At 30.8% G+C, this 20,070-nt stretch overlaps 2 protein-coding genes across 2 annotated transcripts; one reads left to right on the top strand and one right to left on the bottom strand.

Annotated features, from left to right (window-relative positions):
• The first annotated feature begins 9,684 nt into the window (after window positions 1-9,684).
• LOC106428951 (probable Ufm1-specific protease) lies at window positions 9,685-13,346 on the top strand. Its single transcript, XM_013869695.3, has 13 exons — window positions 9,685-9,931; window positions 10,152-10,511; window positions 10,595-10,860; window positions 10,922-11,009; window positions 11,093-11,268; window positions 11,386-11,476; window positions 11,708-11,830; window positions 11,912-11,959; window positions 12,045-12,121; window positions 12,222-12,310; window positions 12,401-12,512; window positions 12,637-12,739; window positions 13,002-13,346. Exons 1-13 carry the CDS (start codon window positions 9,751-9,753, stop codon window positions 13,229-13,231), a joined length of 1,944 nt encoding a protein of 647 aa, XP_013725149.1. The 5' UTR covers window positions 9,685-9,750; the 3' UTR covers window positions 13,232-13,346.
• Window positions 13,347-13,395: 49 nt separating this feature from the next.
• On the bottom strand, window positions 13,396-19,660 carry LOC106428952. The gene is made up of 5 exons (XM_013869696.3): window positions 19,455-19,660; window positions 14,619-14,881; window positions 14,314-14,525; window positions 13,973-14,237; window positions 13,396-13,892 (listed from the first exon to the last, which is right to left on the bottom strand). Exons 1-5 carry the CDS (start codon window positions 19,540-19,542, stop codon window positions 13,593-13,595), a joined length of 1,128 nt encoding a protein of 375 aa, XP_013725150.2. The 5' UTR covers window positions 19,543-19,660; the 3' UTR covers window positions 13,396-13,592.
• Window positions 19,661-20,070: the final 410 nt, after the last annotated feature.

The following is a 20,070-nucleotide window of genomic DNA, read 5'->3' as shown; positions in this document are numbered from 1 at the left end:
TTTTCATACTAATAACTAAGGGATGCATCTCATTGGTCAAACCCAAAAATTAACTTTACCCATTTTAGTTTTCATGCGTCATGTGCAGCAATATAAACTTAAATTTAAATTATATATAAAGCAAATGTTTTAAATATTTTAGAGTTTATTATTTTTACCAATATTTTAATTTAAATCTCTTGATTTAACTAAACATACAAATTAAAGCTCAATTGAATGTCCAAAAAAAAATCCATCTATAGACTGCAACTCCCTGACTTAATCTAGGTATTTCCATAAGTTCAAGATAGTTCCAAATTAATTTAAAATAGAAAACATATTTTCTAGCGCAAGTTTCACTTTACTGGGATTTGTCCTTAGTTGAGTTTTTAACAAGTTGGGGATATATTAACAAAAACAAAAGTTGTTCCTTGGACACTTTAACTAATTATGTTAATTGTAGTTACACCATTTCGATTGCTTTAGGGTTTACTCCTGCAAACGTCATGAAATTATCTTATACACAAGTTAACTTAATTTAGTTAGTAATTGTTTGTCGGATATAAAATTCTGGACGAAATTTGGTCAACTGTGTTGATCAAACCTATATTTTTTTTTTGACAAAGGGCTTTTTCATAAAACCTATATATACAGCTAATAACAAAAAATTATTTCGGTAATATTTATAGATATTATTGCTTTATCTTAAACATAAGAGTAAAAGTTTTACAAAATCCTTACAATAGAAAATGAAATATATTATTTTGTATAAATTAGTAAAAAAATATTTAATTAACAAAAAATTAATTTGACAATATTATCATTAAAATTTTAAATTTTCAATGACAAGAAGTAAACAAAATGTTAATTCTGTATATTGATTCTATTTTAATAGAACACTAGATTTTGATCCGCACGCCCGCGCGGGTGTTATTTTTCAAAAATATGTTTCTATTTGTTTTTCATGTCAATAATATAAGGCTGGGCAAAATATCCGAATCTGAAGAACTGAAACGATCCCGACCCAAAAAATTAGTACTAAACTCAAACTGAATTGATTAAATATCCAAATTATTCAAAAATTTTATTTTTGGAGAACCGAAACCGAATTCGATCCAAACCGAAGTATTTCGGGTACCCGAATGTATCCAAAATAGATTTATATACTTATATATATTAATTATTTTTAGATTTAATATATATAAACTTCTAGAATATATATGATACGTGAGACACAGGTTTGGGCCCAGGGCGGTCGCACTGCTTGTCCTCCTAGTGAGCCGGCCCTTTATATAATGAATTTTAAAATTTTAAAAGTAGTTTAAATGGTTTATCCGAACTCGAATCGAACCCGCAAAAATCCGAAGCGAACCTGAACTGAAATTTAGAAATATTAGAATGAGTCTGAAATCTTTGATCCCAGAAACCGAAAACCTAAAAAGACCTGAACCGAACCCGATTAGGTACCAAATAGATAGTTTCTCATAATATAATGGACTTTCAATTTTTTTAAAAAAATATAAGCTTATTACTTTTTTTCTCTTAATATACCGATATCCATGTTTCAAAACAAACTTAATTTTTAAAACTACAATCTATGTTTCCATTGCATTATATTAAAAAAACTCGAAGTCCATAACATTATATTAAAAAATAATGGACTTATGTTATTTGATATACATGTTCAAATTAAAACAATAATTTAAAATTGATTTATATTTCATTCAAAAATATACATATATTCAAAATTTGATTTTAAGTAATCATATTTTCCAATGACCATTATAAAAATATTTTCAATATATATAAGAAAAATAGAATACATAGCCCAATTTCAAACACCAATTTAAATTATGGATTTTATATTTCACATTGAAATTTAAAAATATAATATATGTGATTATTTATACGATTGTACGTATAAAATATATATCTTATTAAAGTATAAGCACTTTAAACTTTTGTTTGGCAACATAATAGCAGTTAAAAAAAGATAGTGATGTTTGGAAACATGGATAAAAGTAATTTAGGAGAAAATGTAATGGACTTATGCTATTAAAAAAATTAGAAATTTATTACTTTAGATTAGAAAGTAATGAGCTTATGTTACTTGATATACATATTCAAATCAAAATAATAATTTAAAATTGATTTATATCAAAAATTCATTCAAAAATATACATATATTCAAAATTTGATTTTAACTAACATAAATAACCATTATAAAAATATTTTCAATATATATAAGAAAAATGCAATACAAAGCCCAATTTAAAGCACCAATTTAAATTATGGTTTTTATATTTCAAATTGAAATTTAAAAATATAATATATGTGATTATTTATATGATTGTACGTATAAAATATTACTAACTATAAGATTACTTATTTGATGGTACGTATAAAATACAACTAATTATATGATAACACATATTTTTGTAACCTATGTTAACACATATATGATCTATAATAGTGATACATATATGATATATAATAGTCACAACAAAATCTAGTGTATTTTTAGAATATCTTTCTAATCAATCATTGGTATATTTAAAATTCATTGGGCATAAATCACTAAATCAGTAGGGAATGTATATTTATTTCATCTGTTCTGTTTACGTGGGGAGAAAGGTAGAATGAAAAAAAAGGTAATATTCGATATGTTGGATGGAATAAGATATTTTGGGTATTAAATTATTAATTAGCTTGGCTTTAGATGATAAGAATTGAGAAATTTACGGTAACCAATTTTTAAAGTCGTGTAGGCGACGGGCTATAGAGTAAACGGATATTGATGGGCTAGAGAATAACGGGTAGAAACCCCAATAGATGCAATTCATGTTTTCAAACTAATTTTTTTTTTTAAACTACAATTCATGTTTCCAAACAAAACTTTTTTTAAACACTCATATCAATGTTTCCAAACAAACTCAATCTGTACTTGAGTTTTAATAAGATAAACTAGATTTTGACCCGCGCAGGCGCGCGGGTGTATATTTTAAAAAATATGTTGATATTTGTTTTTCATGTAATTATTAGGATTTGGAAAAATGAATCCGAGGAACATAACCGATACCGATCCAAAGATATAATACCAAACCCAAACATAAATTGATTAAATATTCTAATTATTCAAAATTTTGTTATTTAGAGAACCGAATCTGATCCGAACCGAAGTATTTGGGTATCTGAATTTATCTAAAAATAGATTTATATACTTATATATATTAATTATTTTTAGATTTAACGTATATAAAACATCAAAAATGATACTTTTAAATTGGTTTAAATACTTGAAAATATATATAGATAGTCAAAAGTAAATATCTGAAATAGTTAAAGTATACTCAAATCACCAAAAATACTTAAAATAATTATTTATTTCGTATCCAAAATTTTAAATCAAGCCAATTGATATGTTAAGCTTAAGTATTATAACATATGTTATTCAAATTTATACGTAATATATTATTTTATTTATACATTTTGAGAAATTTAAAATATATAATGATTTAAGACTTTAAAAATAATTTAAATTAGTTATCCAAACCCAAACCAAACCCGCAAAGATCCAAATCGAACTCAAACAAAAATTTAGAAACATTCTAATAAGGCTGAAATCTTTGACCCCGAAAACCCAAAATACAAACCGATCAGAACTAAACCCGTATGGGTATCCAAAAGCCCATCTCTAGTCATTATTATATATCGTATTTTATCATCATATAATTAATCGTATTTTATATGTACCATCATATAAGTAATCATATAATTAATAGTATTTTATACATACCATCATATAAATAATTACATATATTATATTTTTAAAACTTAATATGAAATATGAAAACCATAATTTGAGTTGGTATTTCAAATTGGGCTTTGTATTATATTTTTCTTATATATATTGACAATATTTTTTTATAATGGTTATTGAAAAATAGTTTAGTAAAAATCCATTTTTGAATATATGTATATTTTTGAATCAATTTTTGATATAAATCAAATTTGAATTATTATTTTGATTTGAAATATGTATATAAAGTTTAAATTTTGTTTTATGGTTAGTTTAGAAAAAAAAATTTTAGGGAATTAGATTGACCTATTTTGGTATATTTTAAAAGTGGCCTAGATAACTTTCAATTTTTTTAAAAAAACATAAGCCCATTACTTTTTTTCTTAATACTACTATCCTTGTTTTCAAACAAAAATATTTTTTTTTAAAAGACTGCAATCCATGTTTCCAAACACTCCAAATTTTTAAAAGTCCTATTCAAGTCTCCAAACATTCCAATTTTGTACTTGAGTTTTAATAAGATAGATATACAAGATTTTTTTTTTGTAACTTTTTATAATAGAATATATACAAGATGTTGTAGAAGATAATGTTGGTTGGGATATTTTTTGAATGATTATTAAACTTTTATTTATATCAAAAACTTCTTTGCGATAGATGTGAAATTGTTTTTGAAACATTTGGCAAATCTTAAACAATGATAACTGAACCATAAACCTAAGTATTAGTTAGGATATTAAAAAAATTTAATTTTGAAGATCCAAGTTTATAGGGACATTAAAAAAAATTATGATCTCTTAATTGGATACAAGTTTTCTCCAAAATGACCAAATACTTATAATGAAAATTATTATTCTATTAAAACAAAAGTTGCATTGTTGAAAATTCGAGTACGACAGTTGACCATATCTTAACTGTTGGCCGTTGACTTTCCGTTCCTTAGACTTCGGAGCTAGCGACGCTCGAACTCAATAAAAGCAATTTGATTACTTATCCTAATATAAAATTCCAAAGTCTAACACAAATTCCAAAGAACGTAAAGAAATAAAATTGCAGTAATGAAAATGAATAGTTGTTCTAATTGATAAGATCTTGTACAATCTTCAAACAACCAAGTTGAAAGCATGAGAGATGAGGCGAATATCACTATCCATTGCTCAACAAAAGCAACAAAGTAATCACCAAATCTCAAGAAACTCAGTTAAGATCACATAATCTTGTCCAAAGACATACTTTCATGACACCTTTCATGACTTTGTTTGCTTCTGGTGTTGATTGCAGAAAGTATGGACTGCCTTATCATTAACCAAAAAAAAATTGTGTAGAAGAAAACTTAAATATTCAAGGTTTAACATTTTGAGGTCTTTCATGTAACTTTTTTTTTGTTATAGTTGTATGAAAAAAGTTTTTGACTATGATTTTTTGCAATAGAACGGTAACACAAACTTGAATTTTCTTTTCATACTTGTTCTATCAAATTTAAAATGTCATTGAAACAAAGACCCCAAACCCATATATAATGTATATTGTTATGTTTTGTGTCAGTGATACTTTCCACGTCTCACCTGTTCTTGCTGCAAAGTATCAAAGCCACCAAGGTCTTTAGAGTAAAGCGGTGCAAGAGATTCTAAGCTTCATAGGTGAAAGCAGCATTAGAGAAAAAGCTTTTCATATTTCTGATTTTTGTCGACCTCGAAAGCTACAACCCAAAAAATAGAGTAGTGAGTTTCATGACATTATGATTAATGTGACGAGAGTTATAGGGAATCCATATTAATCTCTAATGTGTTGTTCCAGTTGTTTTAAGGGTTTGGACAAAAAATGTGTAAAGTTGAAGAAGGTAAGCAATTCACAGGTCGGCTTTCAAGATTGGCTTGAGTGATGACTGAATTCGTAATGAATAATATCATTAAAAAAGTGTGCCATATGTGGTTTGATGAATGATGCTTGAGTATTGTTTTATAAGAAAACTGTAGAATCAGATATTGTGAAGAATATATTATGCTCGTGTTATCTAAAAAAAATGGACTGCCGATTTGAAGTGAAAATAAGCAGAGAAACTAGATCAATGATTAAAAATATCATTTACAAAGAAATCTTCCAGTCTCCACTACAAGAAGACATGAACTTTCCTTCACTACGTTAAGACAAAATATGCACAGATGAATCTTAAAAACTAACCAAAGAAAATGAAACAATGGAATATAATAGACATGTCAAAAAGGCAAGCATAAGCATAAGTATTGGAGTTGTCTTAAACAAACATCATGTTGTTATGTCTTGATAACCCTAGAAGACATAACTCGTCTCTTTTGACACTTATCATCTTAGCTCCTTTTTCCATTAGAAATTTAATCACTTTTTTAATCAGATAGATTTGAAATATAGTATTTATTTTTGGGAATATATTTTCCAAAAGTAACTTTACGCATTACATTAAATTTAAAATTTAAAAAGGTTATTGCATTATAAGTTTTGTGATTATTTGTAATTTTATGGAGTTTATTTGATTCAGTAATTTCTATATGTGAAACCGATATAGTTATTTTAAAGGTAATTATCAGTTTTTCTACAATGTTTACACAAGATTATAAAGAAAACCTAATGGATAGTTATCATAGTTTGATGATAACACTCTATTGTCCATCTTTACTACTTTCTAACACCTTTGTAAATCATAGAAGTAGAGTGATCATCACAAAACTTATGGGAGCAGTGGCTGAAGGTATGGACCAGACCAGATCGTTTGCGTTCATAAGATTGTCAATGTGTGATGTTGAATTATGTCCAATTGAATTAAGTGTTGAGTTCACAATGATTATGCTGGTAACATATGCATGCATATATGTATCTATGTGCATAAAATAGTTATGGATTCCTCCTATGCATTTGATATCAAGCAAACAAATGTTCATCTAATAATATTCAGTTCCTCCTTGGACTGGAATGAAGTTTTCCTTGTTACTTTGTAGTACCACTTCTCATCATCACACATAACTCTTCATAGTTTATTCTTCCATCTTGCATTAAAACTGATTTTATTTTCGTCTGAAAATTGGTTATATAAATGAAACTTAGTATTGACTTCAGCTATCATTTTGATGCTAGCTTTATCTCCCATACCATAATATGTTTTAAGAAAAAAAGAAAACCTTAGATATTTACTACAAATGGTGGTTTGCTTTTTCTTTTATAAATCTGGAATAAATATTACATTCTTAGAATGAGAAGGATAAGTGGATGTGAACACAGACTACTGAAGCAATTAGAAAATGAATGACACTATACTCCCTTTGGTTTCCATGGCTATATTGTGTAACAAACATTCTGCAAGTTCTGGTGATTGGGTTGCTTTATGAGGAAGTAGTCGCCGGTTGGCTTCTCAGAGTCTCTTCTCTGGTAAGTTGCACTGATTTTTTCACATGTCACTTTGATTGTGTTATTTCGTCACTGTCCCGAGAGTTTAGTAATATTTTAAAAACCTTCTCATCTTCTTCCTCAAGCATCCTCTACCTAAACCTCACGATGAAAGTTTTGAGAAACTTAGAACATAACCGAAGGTTGGATTTTCAGCACAAATATTTTTCAAAAAAACCAATGTAAAATTGTTTAGCTAACCAATCAAAACTGTAAATTAATGACAAAAAAAATTAGCTGTCATTGAATACTCTTTGATATTCTAATGTCATTCTATTCTGGCTACGTCTATTAGCATAATAGAAAATGTTCTTTCTTCCCAAAGATGTTATCTTGAATCTTAGCAAATATAAGCCGATGTATATTGGGGTTATATGGATATGAGACTGAATTTCTACTTCTTTGCTAAGATGATGTTCAATTTGAAATTGGGGAAGTAGGGTCTTGGAAAGAACCATGTTTCATATTTGCATATATGTGTGAGAACTTGATGAGAAAAACAATAAAAAGATTTGAATGAAGGTTAAATTTTGTTTGTATAACATGAACAACAAACTCCAACGAAGTAAACATAACAACAAAGATAGGGAAATGAATGAAAGTTATACTGACATGCCTTTCCCTAGCAAGACAGACGTGGCCAAATTTTCTTCGTTCAAGAAGCTTCCACTGAAAAAATCACTCAGATTTCATCTTACAGAAGCACCTGAAGTTCCTGGTGATCAAAAGTCAATACAAAATGATTGATGAAAATAAGATTGAGGTTATGATGATAGAAAACCATATTCTCTCAAAGGCAAGCACATTAAGGGAACCCAAATAAAGTTATACCTCTCGGCTAAACGATACTGATGCAGAGTATATGTTGATTTTCATAAAGAAACTGTAACATCTCTGTGTTTTTATCCTTCTCTTCATCATGGGTTAGCAATAGCATATACTCTGTTTCTCTGTCGTCTCGATCTCGTCTCTGTTTTCGTGTATTGCTTTGTTACATTAAACAGTTCTATCATCAAGCTCAGCCTTAAACTCCAAATTTAAAAATGGCATAATGTTTCCAAAACCCTATGCTGTCGAACCAATAAGAGAAGAGAAGGATGGACGCAAATACAGAATGAGAAAGTATGGGATACGGAGAAGAGAGAAGATACGAAGAGGATACAGTGTTTGAAGGAGAGCATGTATAACTTTCAAGGCTTTTCTTGTGGCGTTATTGCTTTCTACCAACACGTAATCAAGAGAGAAGAGAAACTATGTCATGAAATAGCAATTTTGTAGAGGAGGAAGATACCTAATTGTCAAAGGAGACCTGGTACTACGGTTATCACTTATCAGCCATTCCAAATTCGATCTGGGCTTCGTTGTTTCGAGAGTAAGTTGAGGCCGTGTAACTGGTGGATCGCTCACTGCCGATGTATTTTGTTACTTTCTCTCCACTGCAGATTTGTTGTTTTGATGGTCATTGCCTGCTTCTTTTATATTGTTTTGGTGAATTGTGCAGAAGGAAAGGAGAACTGATCATCGATATGTATAAAGTGAAAACATGTGATATGGAAACGGTTCCATGATTCTTGATTGTTGCAGTAAATAATATTCTCTCCGTTTTAATAGATGATGTTTTGAAGAGTTTTTGATGTTTAAAAATACATGATATTTTATATTTTTAAATTAGTTTAACTTTTATTGAAAACAGTGTGACCAATGATGTTTTATAATATTTTTTTTGATGATTGGCTGAATCATGCTTATTTTATATTTTAGTGTTACTTTTTAGAAAAAAATGTATGTCTTATGCCTCCATCCAAAACATCAACTATTATAGAACATAGTGAGTAAATTTTATGACATAGGCTTGTGGGAGCCTGACGTTACAACTGAGAAACGGAGAAAGTGAAAAAACATATGTCGTTTATCCGATGAACGAAGTCAATGAATCTTTTATTGATATAATAGGTTTTGCAGATCATTTGGACCATGATATGGGCTTGTAAAACAAATTGTCAAAAAAATTAAGAAGAAACCCGTTAGATAACTTTTGAAAGCTACGATTAGATGACAATAATGGTAGTGAATCATTTTTATTGGTTGAGAATTTTTTATTGATGTGGACATCCTCAAAACTTGAGTGATGTAAAATTCTTGCGTTCAACCATATATGTTCAATTTTCAAATATTTTCTAAATAAACCAATATTTGGATTAGCATTCAATTAAAAAAAAGCAATATTAATTAGGGAAATTTGATCCATAACCAAAAAAAACTTTATTTCACCAACCAACCATAGTATTTCCTCTCTCTTCTTTCTGTTTCTTTATCCTCTTAGTACAAAATTAATATTTTTCCGAGTATGGTCGTCATTCATCAAATTAACCAACCCTATTAATTATCCACAGAACCACTTTCGAAGAAGTCTAATATAAATAGGCCTAGAATCATGGGTCTATACTGGATCCGGCCCATGTAGATAACAAAGAGTCGCCACATCGTCAAATAAGTCTCTCTCACGACAGGCACAAGTAAAAATAAATAAAACTGAACCTGCCTTGTTGGATCCGATGGCTCCTCCGTCGTGCGAGACAGCGACCGTACGAGTCCTTTGCCCAAAGCTGCTTCTCTCTTCTGGGAACCAACCAGGAGCTCTCCAATGGCTCATTGGTTCCCCATTCTTCCCGCCTTTCACCGTCGTCTCCACCTTCCGATGCATCCATCAGTCTCCTGATCTCGATCAAGAATCTGGTAAGTAGAAGCCGTCTTCCACACGGGTCTTGCAATTAGCTTATCTAGAATCAAACTCAATTGCGTGATTCTTGTTTTTGATATCGAAAGATCAATACTTTCTAATGGATCATCGTTGTCTTAGATCAGTTCTAGTGTTCTTGAGTTTAATGTGAGTTCTCTTGTGTTCACTGTTCTTGTATGTATTAGTAATCTTTGTTGAATGACTATAAACGAGCAGATGATCTGCGGAAGTTGTTACCGAAAGGTTTTGAGGTCATTGGAGGTCTGATAGTTGGGGACTCCGACGCTGAGAAAAGCGCGCTTGAGGCGGTCAGGGCAACTCGTAGACTGCGTAAGAGTATATCTGAAGGTGGAGAGTTAGATGACGAGAAGATAGTTGGAGCTAGTGTGGATGCAGGAACCGGTGCCATTCACTTCTTCATCTCTAAAACCGAGAAGTTAGCAAAGCTAGAGCCTGTTGCCTCCGTTGTGTATGAGGAGGATAAGTCTGGAAAGTATCTATGGGAGAATGGTTGCTTGCTTCACTGTGAGCTTCCCATCAAGTTGCCTTTCTATTTTCCCGCAAGCTCTCCCTCTGGTATAATCTCAGTCTCTTTACTTTCTTTTGGCTCTATTTATCTTCTTTTTTTCTCAATTTAGTGATGTCATATATGTTTCCAGAGTCGAAGAAGATGTTTTCAGAAGCTGTTGATGCAGTTATTACTCAGTTTAAAGAACCAAATGTTGTGTACATAGCCGAGACCTTAAAGAAAGCTTCTGGAGATGTTCCAAAGCCAGTCGTCCTCCGCGGTAAAGATTTTGGTTTTGGTGCTGATGCGTCAAACATTAACCGTCTGCCTGCTGCCGAAGACCAAGTATCTGACATTATATCATGTTCACATTTGTGTCTGAACAGCAAACCTGCTGCACTAGTAAATTCAGCAGAGGTTAGTAATACATATACTTGGTATTGCTGTTCTTGTCTCTACTGAAATTTCTTCTTCATAGAATGCAGATAAGATCCAAATATCTCTTATGCTTAATAGATCTGAAAAATCTCCAACCTCTGGTGCCCCTGTTGCAGAATATTTTCCAGGTAATCACTTGGAATGTAAATGATTTAAACTCAAATATGCTTGTTCCCTGTTCTCATTTCTTAAGTTGTTGCTTTTCTCACAGCTATGGAAGAAGCAAGGGTCATTGTTGTTGATTTGAATCTTGATGTACTCACTTATGCACCCAAGGAACTACCACTCATGCACGCAGTCTCTAACTTAGTTATCCCTGCTCTGGTTGATCAGCTATACTCCCTGAAAAAGATTATCTTACCACACCTCTTGATGGAACATCCTCAGGTAGGATATCGTTTCTTTTATATCCCTTTCAGTATTCCCCATGTTGAGACGACATGTTTTTAGTTATCTTTTCAATCACCACTCGTTGAATTATATGTAATCGGTTTGTTCTTACAGTTGCGTATTTATCACTTCAATCCACCTGGAGTGTTACATCCAATAACAACTATATACGAGCTTAACTATGGAGAGACTGAAATGAAGCAAGGTAACTATTGTTATTACGTTCAAAAGAGAGTTATGATAGATAGAGTCATGCTAAAGTTGAAATGATACATAATCCTCTTTTTTTTTCTTAGTAGAACTGAATGTATCTATCGGAAAGCTTCAGAATCATCAATTTAGCACTCTGCCATGTTTTTGAACTATCAAAATTTACTGTGGGTGATATTATGATGTTTAATTTACATATGGCTCTTGCCGTTGACTTTATTTGCAGTCGATGTTAGGAAATCTCTGCACATGAGGCTTGGTCTGCCACTTGACCGTCCCCTTCTGAGAACTGCTAATGCATTGGATCTGTCTGTCAATGATGACTCAAGGAGTAACACAAAGAAAAGAGGTAGATAGCTCTGCCTAGTTTCTTATTTATCTCAATATTTTTCCACAGGCTCTAATTGTTAATCAACGTGGGCATTGTCAGGCTCCATCCAGCTCAAAGATGTGCATATCGGAATCCCTAGCAGCGGTGGTTAGTATTATTAATCTATGCCTTTGTCTTTCTTATTTCTTTGCTCTATTTATTCATTATATTCAATTTGCAACGTTTAATGCAGTATCGGAGGATGTGGCATCTGTTATCCAAGGCTCTTATGAGTATTATCATTATCTTCAGGATAGCTTTGATGACTCGGTATATCATTTTCTCATTCTTCCATGGTGTCAATAGAATAACCTGATACTGATACAATATCTTGTTGTGCTTCTAATATTAATTCTATATTGTTGTTTAGGGATGGGGTTGTGCTTACCGATCATTGCAAACTATCATCTCATGGTTCAGACTTCAACACTATACATCAATCTCTGTACCTTCACATAGGCAAGAAACAGTTAAATTTTTTTTCCTGAATAAGAACTCATAACTCCTCTTCATAACTTGATCTTCTAAGTACCATTCTTGGATGTTCAGGGAAATACAGCAGACACTCGTGGAGATAGGTGATAAGGATCCTTCATTCGTAGGATCGCGCGAGTGGATTGGTGCCATAGAGCTGAGTTTCGTGTTGGACAAACTTCTTGGTGTTAGTCTTCTACTCTAAACGTCCTTTGTCTTTCAACATATATATGCTAAGAAGGAATATATTTCAACATCTACTATTGAGTATTGACATAAAGAAACTGTTGGGTCTTTTTTTCTCTATGCAGGTAAGTTGCAAAATCATGAACTTCAGATCCGGATCCGAGCTCCCAGAGAAATGCCGTGAGTTAGCTCTGCACTTTGAGACCCAAGGAACTCCAATAATGATCGGTAAGTCAAGCCAAATCACTCTGAATACTTTAACCTTACACAAGCTAATCCTTTAGAATAAAAACAAAAACATTGATGTGAATAGCCTCCAAGATAGTATGTATTTCAAAAGCATAAGTGACACTTAAAACCATACATATGAAGGATCACTCCACTAGTCGTTAATGTGAGCTAAAACCTATAAGAGGAATGTGAGGACATCCAGACTGATGAACTCAACCCATATCACTAACTGTATTGTAATGGGAATTGATTGTTTCAGGAGGTGGTGTTCTTGCATACACGCTTTTGGGAGTGGATTACGATGAAGGAAGCGGAGATTGTGCGTTCTTGATCTTGGATCCGCATTATACAGGTGGTGAAGATCACAAGAAGATAGTGAATGGTGGATGGTGTGGGTGGAAAAAAGCAATTGATAGCAAAGGGAAGAGCTTTTTCTTGCACAACAAGTTTTACAATCTTCTCCTTCCTCAGCGTCCTAACATGGTTTAGTTGTTTTTTCACATTTTCTTACACACCAACAGTTACTTCTTGTCTTATCACAGTTTTGTTATTTTCTTAGTGTACTCTTGTCCCTGAATAGTGCCAAAAATGAATCTTTCCGTTACTTTTTTATAAGTAGAATAAAAATATATTAAACTAAAACTAAAGTGAGATTAAGCAATTAATTCAAGGTCGATTCATGATGATAATAGTACAGGCAATTTAATTATCCTTGGAAAATATAAATCACAATGACTCAAACAAGCATCTTCTCTACTCTCACTTATTTTATAATTTGATCATAATTAGTTAGCCATTGCAAGCAGAAACTATCTGTATCAAGCAGAAGCTTCTCTCTACTCTCACTTACTCACCTCTCCTCCCCAACCAAAAGTGACTTGATGATCTTATCAGTCATACCTTCCACAAGGGGCAACAAATGTCCTGATCCTGAGATTACATGGTAACGAATCCATGGAAGCCTTGATGCTATATAACTCTGAAGCTTCACTGGCACAAACCTGTCCTCATCACCATGCCATAGGTGAACCGAGCCATTCTTGTTCGGGAACGGATCTTTAAGGTCTAAAGGATCGAACTCCCAGCTTGAAAATCCAACATTCAAATCTCGGTGTAGGCTTTCGTATTCACCTTGTTGTCTTGTGTATGCCTGAGGAAAGAAACATAGAATCTTTTAGCAAAACCACACAAAGCTTTGTGAAACTAAACAACTATGGATGTGCTTTGTACCCGATTTGGACTGACGAATCCGAGCTTAGACAAGACCTCCATGTCCTGACGGGAGAAAATGATGGGGTTGCCAGCGATGACATTGGAGATTGGGAACCATTTCTGAGTGTTCCACCAGTATGTAAGCCAAGGAGCATAGTGAGCTACGCGAAGTGACCACTGATCTGCACGATACATAAGAGAGAAAGCTTCTCTTGTGATGTCTCCTGGCAAGTTTCTCCACCAGTAGTTAATCGCTGGTGCTACAAGCGCTGCTCCTGCTAACCTGTTTACAAAGTCCATAAACTCAGAGCATCAATTCAAACACATGTCATAAACCGTACCTCAGAAGAACCAAGTACCTGTGAGGAATGTACTTAAGACATGCCCAAGTGATTTCACCACCCATGGAGAGACCAAAGACATAGAAGTTAGGTCCTAGTCCTAACCCATCAGCCAGCTCTTCTACATCCAATGCTATGCTTCTCGGTGATCGGTTCGGGTCAGGATCACTCTCTCCATAACCAGGACGGTCGAATGACACAGTGTATATCCTCAACTCCTCCACAAGAGCCTAAAGTATGATGCACAAAGATATTAACTCTTGACTTCACCAAAGAGACAAGTAGTTTTGACAAGCTTGTGAGATTTTTGCGGGAGAACTTACGGGCGATAAGAAAAAGGGGAAAGGCGAGTCGAGCATACTAGAATCGAAGCCGTGGATGTATATGATTTTGAACTTGGCTTCGTCTCTATCAACTCCGTGCTCCTTGTAAGCCAAATGTCTTCCGTCTCTCAGTTTGATCCTCGGTGCTGTCACTGCGGCTCCGTCTGGAGAGCCGACGGTTTTTGGCGGTGGTGGTTGGATTGATTGATAAGCCCATGCCAAAGCTCCCACGAACAACACCAGGAGGATCGTCTTCAAGAAGTCTGCATAATCGAGGAAGCGAGTCTTTTAATAACATTTCCAGATTACACAAGTTCGGAATGCTTAGTGTGACCTGTTTCTTGGTTAACAAGTTAGTATTGATGGGTAATTAATTAATTATTGACTGCTAGGTCCGACCAGTTAGAAGTTAAAGCACCTCCAAAGGATAGTTTAATAAAAGGTTCTAAAAAAACAAAAGTAAATACATTAAAAATCATATATATAAGTCATAAAAAGGGAATATAAGCCTCGGATAGGCTGTCCACGTAAATAGGAAAATCAACCAATCAGAGAGTCCGAAGTTGCCACGTCATCTCATTTATTTTTTCGTAAAAAATGAAAAAAACAATGCGAAGGAAATGATCAAACTCGGATTAATATGACATAAATATAGGACAGTTACCACTAAGCCATTGAAAGTTTCTTGGACACATATACAAGAATCACTAAGTATGTAATCACAAACTCATATGTACCGTTACAATAATATGAATTCAACTTTCAAGAATCTGGTATTTTATTTTGTAAATAAAATTAAGTAAGTGACTAAGCTAATATATTCTTTGAAAGTGTGAGAATATTGACAAATATGAAAAGCATAAATTTTTGTTTTCGTGACAAAGTTAAGAATTTTGTAAAAGTAAGTTAACATATAAATTTTCGTGACAAATATGAAAAAGCATAGATTTTTGTATAATTTTGACAAAACAACTCAAAACATAGTTATCTAATGTCTTAATAAAATATTATTTAAAGATGCAATAATTAAATATATCAATTCAATAAATTTTGTAATTTATAGAAAAAACAATAACACAACAAATTTTGAAACATTTGTTTAACCTATCGATTTCTTTTCATGAGAATCCAACTAAACAAGATTAAAAAAAACAATTAGATTTAAAAATATTTAATTACCATTTAATTCAATTTTGATTAATTTCAAATTGTAATAATGTATCTTTTTGAAGTTACAAAAAATAATGTTCTTTCTTTATTACACTAGCATTATGAAGGCGATTGGTTGGGCTTTATTTCATTACTTTATCTTTATTTATTTTTAAATCACTAAATTTTACTAATCATGTTGTAGCTTTACTTTTAAAAATTAAAGTCTACATCAAGTTTTTATTTAGTTTTACCAATCATGCTTTAGCTTTATTTTTAAAGCTAAAGCAAAAAAAATAAAGCAAAACTTTTTCTTATGTATTTTAGGCAAATACCCTACATCTTTTTTTTATAGGCTGTAGAATCTATAAATGAAAGAAAAATCTATAATATCAAATAAATTATATAATCATAATAAAAACTTTTATAAATATTTTAATTTTGAATTTGAGTGTTTTTAAATTATTAAGATATTTAAATAATATAAATTACATTAAATTACAATAAATTTTGATTATTTATTAAAAACATATTAATATAAATTATTTTAATTGATATAAAATAATAATTTTATATATACAACACATATTTCATATATTTTATTTTAAAATATCTACAGCCTACAACTACAACAAATTTAACTACAGCAAAAGTCTCTGAAGAAAAAGTCTAGATAACAACTTTACAGCTACAACCGATTTATCTACAGCTAAACATCTACAACTAAATTTTTAAAGCTACAATCGAACCAATCATCACCTATATATAGATTCTATATACACAAATAAATATATTATAACAACATAAGTTTGCTTTGTCCGATTCATATGAAATATTTTAAGTTATCCACCAAAGAAAATTAATTAAATCAATCAAATTGTTAGAAAACATCAAATTAATATTTAATTTTATTTTAAATTAAATTATTTAAAAAGTGTATTTTCATTAAAAACAGAATAATAAATAAGTAAAACTGATTTGATGGTAATTTTTATGCCATATATATATATATATATATCAATTATGTGAAAGAAATAAAAGCTTAATATGGAAAAAATCTTAAATACAAAAAACTCTAAAAATTAAGAAACAAAAACTAATAAAAATTAAACTATGATATCACTTGAAAGCTTTTTAGACAATATTAATATAATATTTAAGCGATAATTAGACAAATTTGATTTGTTTTTTGCCAGCCAAAAGTTTATTATTAATTAGTATCAGTTATTTCAAGATGTTTAAGAAAAGATGGACAAAAAATATGACATAAATGATATATGAACTATAAATAATAGTTGTAAAACTGACTTAGATAACACATCTACACATCTACACATCCATTTCCAGTCCTTTTAGATGCCTACATTCAATTTCTTCAGAGCAGTTATTCTTCAAAGAGATCGTATGAGAAATTGTTTTGATATTCAGATTTGTTTCTTGACTGTTAAGAAGATTGATAAGATTGATAACTGTAAAAATGTCTCCTTCGAATATGATATGTTTATAACCGAGTCTCCAACATGAGACAAGTTTGTTTAAAAGATAAATAATTTCATTTTTCTTATATTATATAATAAATATATATTATTTACTAATAATAAAAATATAGTTATTCATCTATCAAAATATCTATGCAAATATGTGAATCAAGTACAACAATCAAACAACATAATGATTTCCACAAAGAAAATTAAAAAAATATATTATGTTATGTAGTCTTATTTTATATTCTTTAAATAATGTAATACAATATTATATATTATTAAAAAAATATTATATATTATTTTTTTAGAATAGAGAAATACATACAATATCTTATCTCCGCGTAGCGCGGTTAAAAAATCTAGTAAGATAAAAGAGCAGAACCCGTGTCTAATAAAGCACATTTATAATTGGTAAACATCCCATACGTGTCATTTTGGTATTGGCTAATTCTTTTTAGACAACAGGGAGAGAATTTGCCGTCTCTCACTTCGTCGATGTTTTTTTTTTGAAAAATTTATTCGTCGATGTTGCTCGATGGCTGCTACGTCCTCCTCCAAATCTGTCCATGAAATCACCGTGAATGTTCGGATTCTTTGATTTTTTTTGTATTGATTTGAAGCTCGTGAATTGAATTTCGTTGATTATAATCGAAAATTTTGTTTTGATGATGAGATTTGAGATTAGATTTGACTATGTACATCTCCTCTCTTTGTCTCTCTTATTACATCGATTTGGTTCCATCTTAACATTTTTATGTCTTTGTTCAGTTTCCAAACCTCGTTGTAATTGAAAGAGCCGTGAGAGAAAGAAAGATATCTTTCTATGTTTCTGATTCAGTACCTCGTTGATCCAGTTAGTTTATTGAGCTTTTGGGTTTTGTAGGAACTCCATGGACATAAGAGGATGTTCTTGCTAGGTTTACAAAAGCTTGGTAAAGGTGATTGGAGAGGCATTTCAAGAAACTATGTGAATGCGAGGAAACTAACCCAAGTTGCTAGCCATGCTCAGAAACTATGTGAATACGAGGACACTAACCCAAGTTGAAAGCTGACTTGGTTGACAATATATGGCAAAAATTTGATACAAATCAAGGTTAAAACTAATCGTTTTTTTCTCGTTTATGATTTGTATTTATATTTTTAATATGTTTTCCTGTCATGTTTATTTAAAACTTTATTTATGTTTTTCTTTCATGTTTGTTTAATTTTTTTAAAAAAATATGTATTTCTGTTTTCAATATGCTTTTATGTCATATTTGTTTAAATTTTATAAAATCTAATAATTTGTAAGTTTTGTAAAATTTAAATTTAATAATTCAGCTTCTAAAATTAAAAAAAAAAATTAAGAATTTCAAAGGGATTCTGCTATTGGACCATGACAAATTTAATTACTTTATAAGGTTCTGAACTTTACAAATTACAAAATTTACAATTAAACTAATGATGGGTTCTGATCATTGGAGATGGTCTTAGGTCTGATTAAAAGATTAAAAACAATATCGACCAGTTAGGTCCGATTAATATTTTTGAATGATATATGTAAAAAAAAATTCAACAAAACACAGAGTGAATACAATAACTAATTAGAACCGGCTTAACTGGATTGGTTGGTCCGGTTCAAATTAAATAAAATATTCTAACCAAGCTAGCTTTCCATTCTAAGAACATTTACAATGAAAAGTTTTCATAGATTTTGTCAATTAAAAAAAATATATATATATATATATATAAGTAAAAAAATATCTTACCTAAGCATTTATGAGATATGTTAATTTTAAAATAGGATTTATTTTTAATTTTAGTTTTTAAATCATAAATTATATTAAAATAGTAGTTTTTTTTGTTTAGATATCCTCTTTAAGAGAAAACTATTTGGTTGGGAATGCTTTAATGTCTACTCAATCATCCAGGTGTACAGTTACTTTGGTAATAATCTCTTCTTTTTTTGTTATTTGCAATAATTGCAAACAATTTTTTTTCCCTGAAAATATAAAAGAATGAGCATGATAAGAATGTGGGGGAGAAGAAGATTATCTTCTTGCTTCCACAGATATATTTTTTTTTTGGGCGTCAAAACTTCTACAGATATATTAGTCTCAGATTTTATTGTACAAGTGAGACCGAAAGTACTTTTTTTCTTTTTATCAAAAGAGACGAAGTACATAAACAAAAACTAGTAAAGATGAAAGAAGGATTTGATTACCAAAAGAAGATCCTCCTTGAGTGTTTCTTGTGTGAGATTGTGCAGAAGGTGAAGACATATTCGTCCTATCTGTTCCTTCCCCAGACATTCTCTCTTTTCTCTTGGGAAACTTTTCCAGGAAAATAAGTAAGAGAAAGAGTGTTTGGTGAGGCGACAGCTTAAGAAGAGTTTCTTGGCTCTTTATGACATTTTGTCTTTTTATGTAAATGAATTTATTGTAGCTAAATTGGATTTTTGTTTTTCATTTTTTTTTTCTGGCAAAAATGGTAAATTTGCAGAAACGTGGACATTTATGTAACTTTCCCGTTTCCATGACGAGATGTACTAAAATAAGTAATTACGATACGAACTTGGAATCCTCAAACAGTAGACATCAGACATGTGATTTGAAAAGTAAAAAAATTTGGTGCAACCTCCTTCGATTTTTGGTCCAACCTTCTTCGATTTTTGGTCCATATACGAACATTTTTTCAATCCTTTATATATATTAATTGAAAAACATTGCGACATTTTTTTTTAAAATTTTTTTTAATATAACGTTTTTTAAGTTTTTTTTATAAAAATAGTTTTCAATGAAAAAATAACCAAAATAAGTTTTATCAAAATATAAAAATAC

This window comes from Brassica napus, chromosome A6 (assembly GCF_020379485.1).
Source record: "Brassica napus cultivar Da-Ae chromosome A6, Da-Ae, whole genome shotgun sequence".
Lineage (NCBI taxonomy): Eukaryota > Viridiplantae > Streptophyta > Magnoliopsida > Brassicales > Brassicaceae > Brassica > Brassica napus.
Note: the sequence above shows the minus strand (reverse complement) of the source record. Positions and strands in the feature narration are given on the sequence as shown.

Excerpts from the sequence above, each read along its gene's own strand:
- LOC106428951 (XM_013869695.3), top strand. The coding sequence starts at position 9,751 with ATGGCTCCTCCGTCGTGCGAGACAGCGACCGTACGAGTCCTTTGCCCA. Across the intron at positions 9,932-10,151 it reads TGATCTCGATCAAGAATCTG|ATGATCTGCGGAAGTTGTTA; the intron begins GTAAGTAGAAGC and ends ATAAACGAGCAG. Across the intron at positions 12,513-12,636 it reads TGTTGGACAAACTTCTTGGT|GTAAGTTGCAAAATCATGAA; the intron begins GTTAGTCTTCTA and ends TTCTCTATGCAG.
- LOC106428952 (XM_013869696.3), bottom strand. The coding sequence starts at position 19,542 with ATGTCTGGGGAAGGAACAGATAGGACGAATATGTCTTCACCTTCTGCA. Across the intron at positions 14,238-14,313 it reads CTTAAGTACATTCCTCACAG|GTTAGCAGGAGCAGCGCTTG; the intron begins GTACTTGGTTCT and ends CTTTGTAAACAG. Across the intron at positions 13,893-13,972 it reads GATTCGTCAGTCCAAATCGG|GCATACACAAGACAACAAGG; the intron begins GTACAAAGCACA and ends TTCTTTCCTCAG.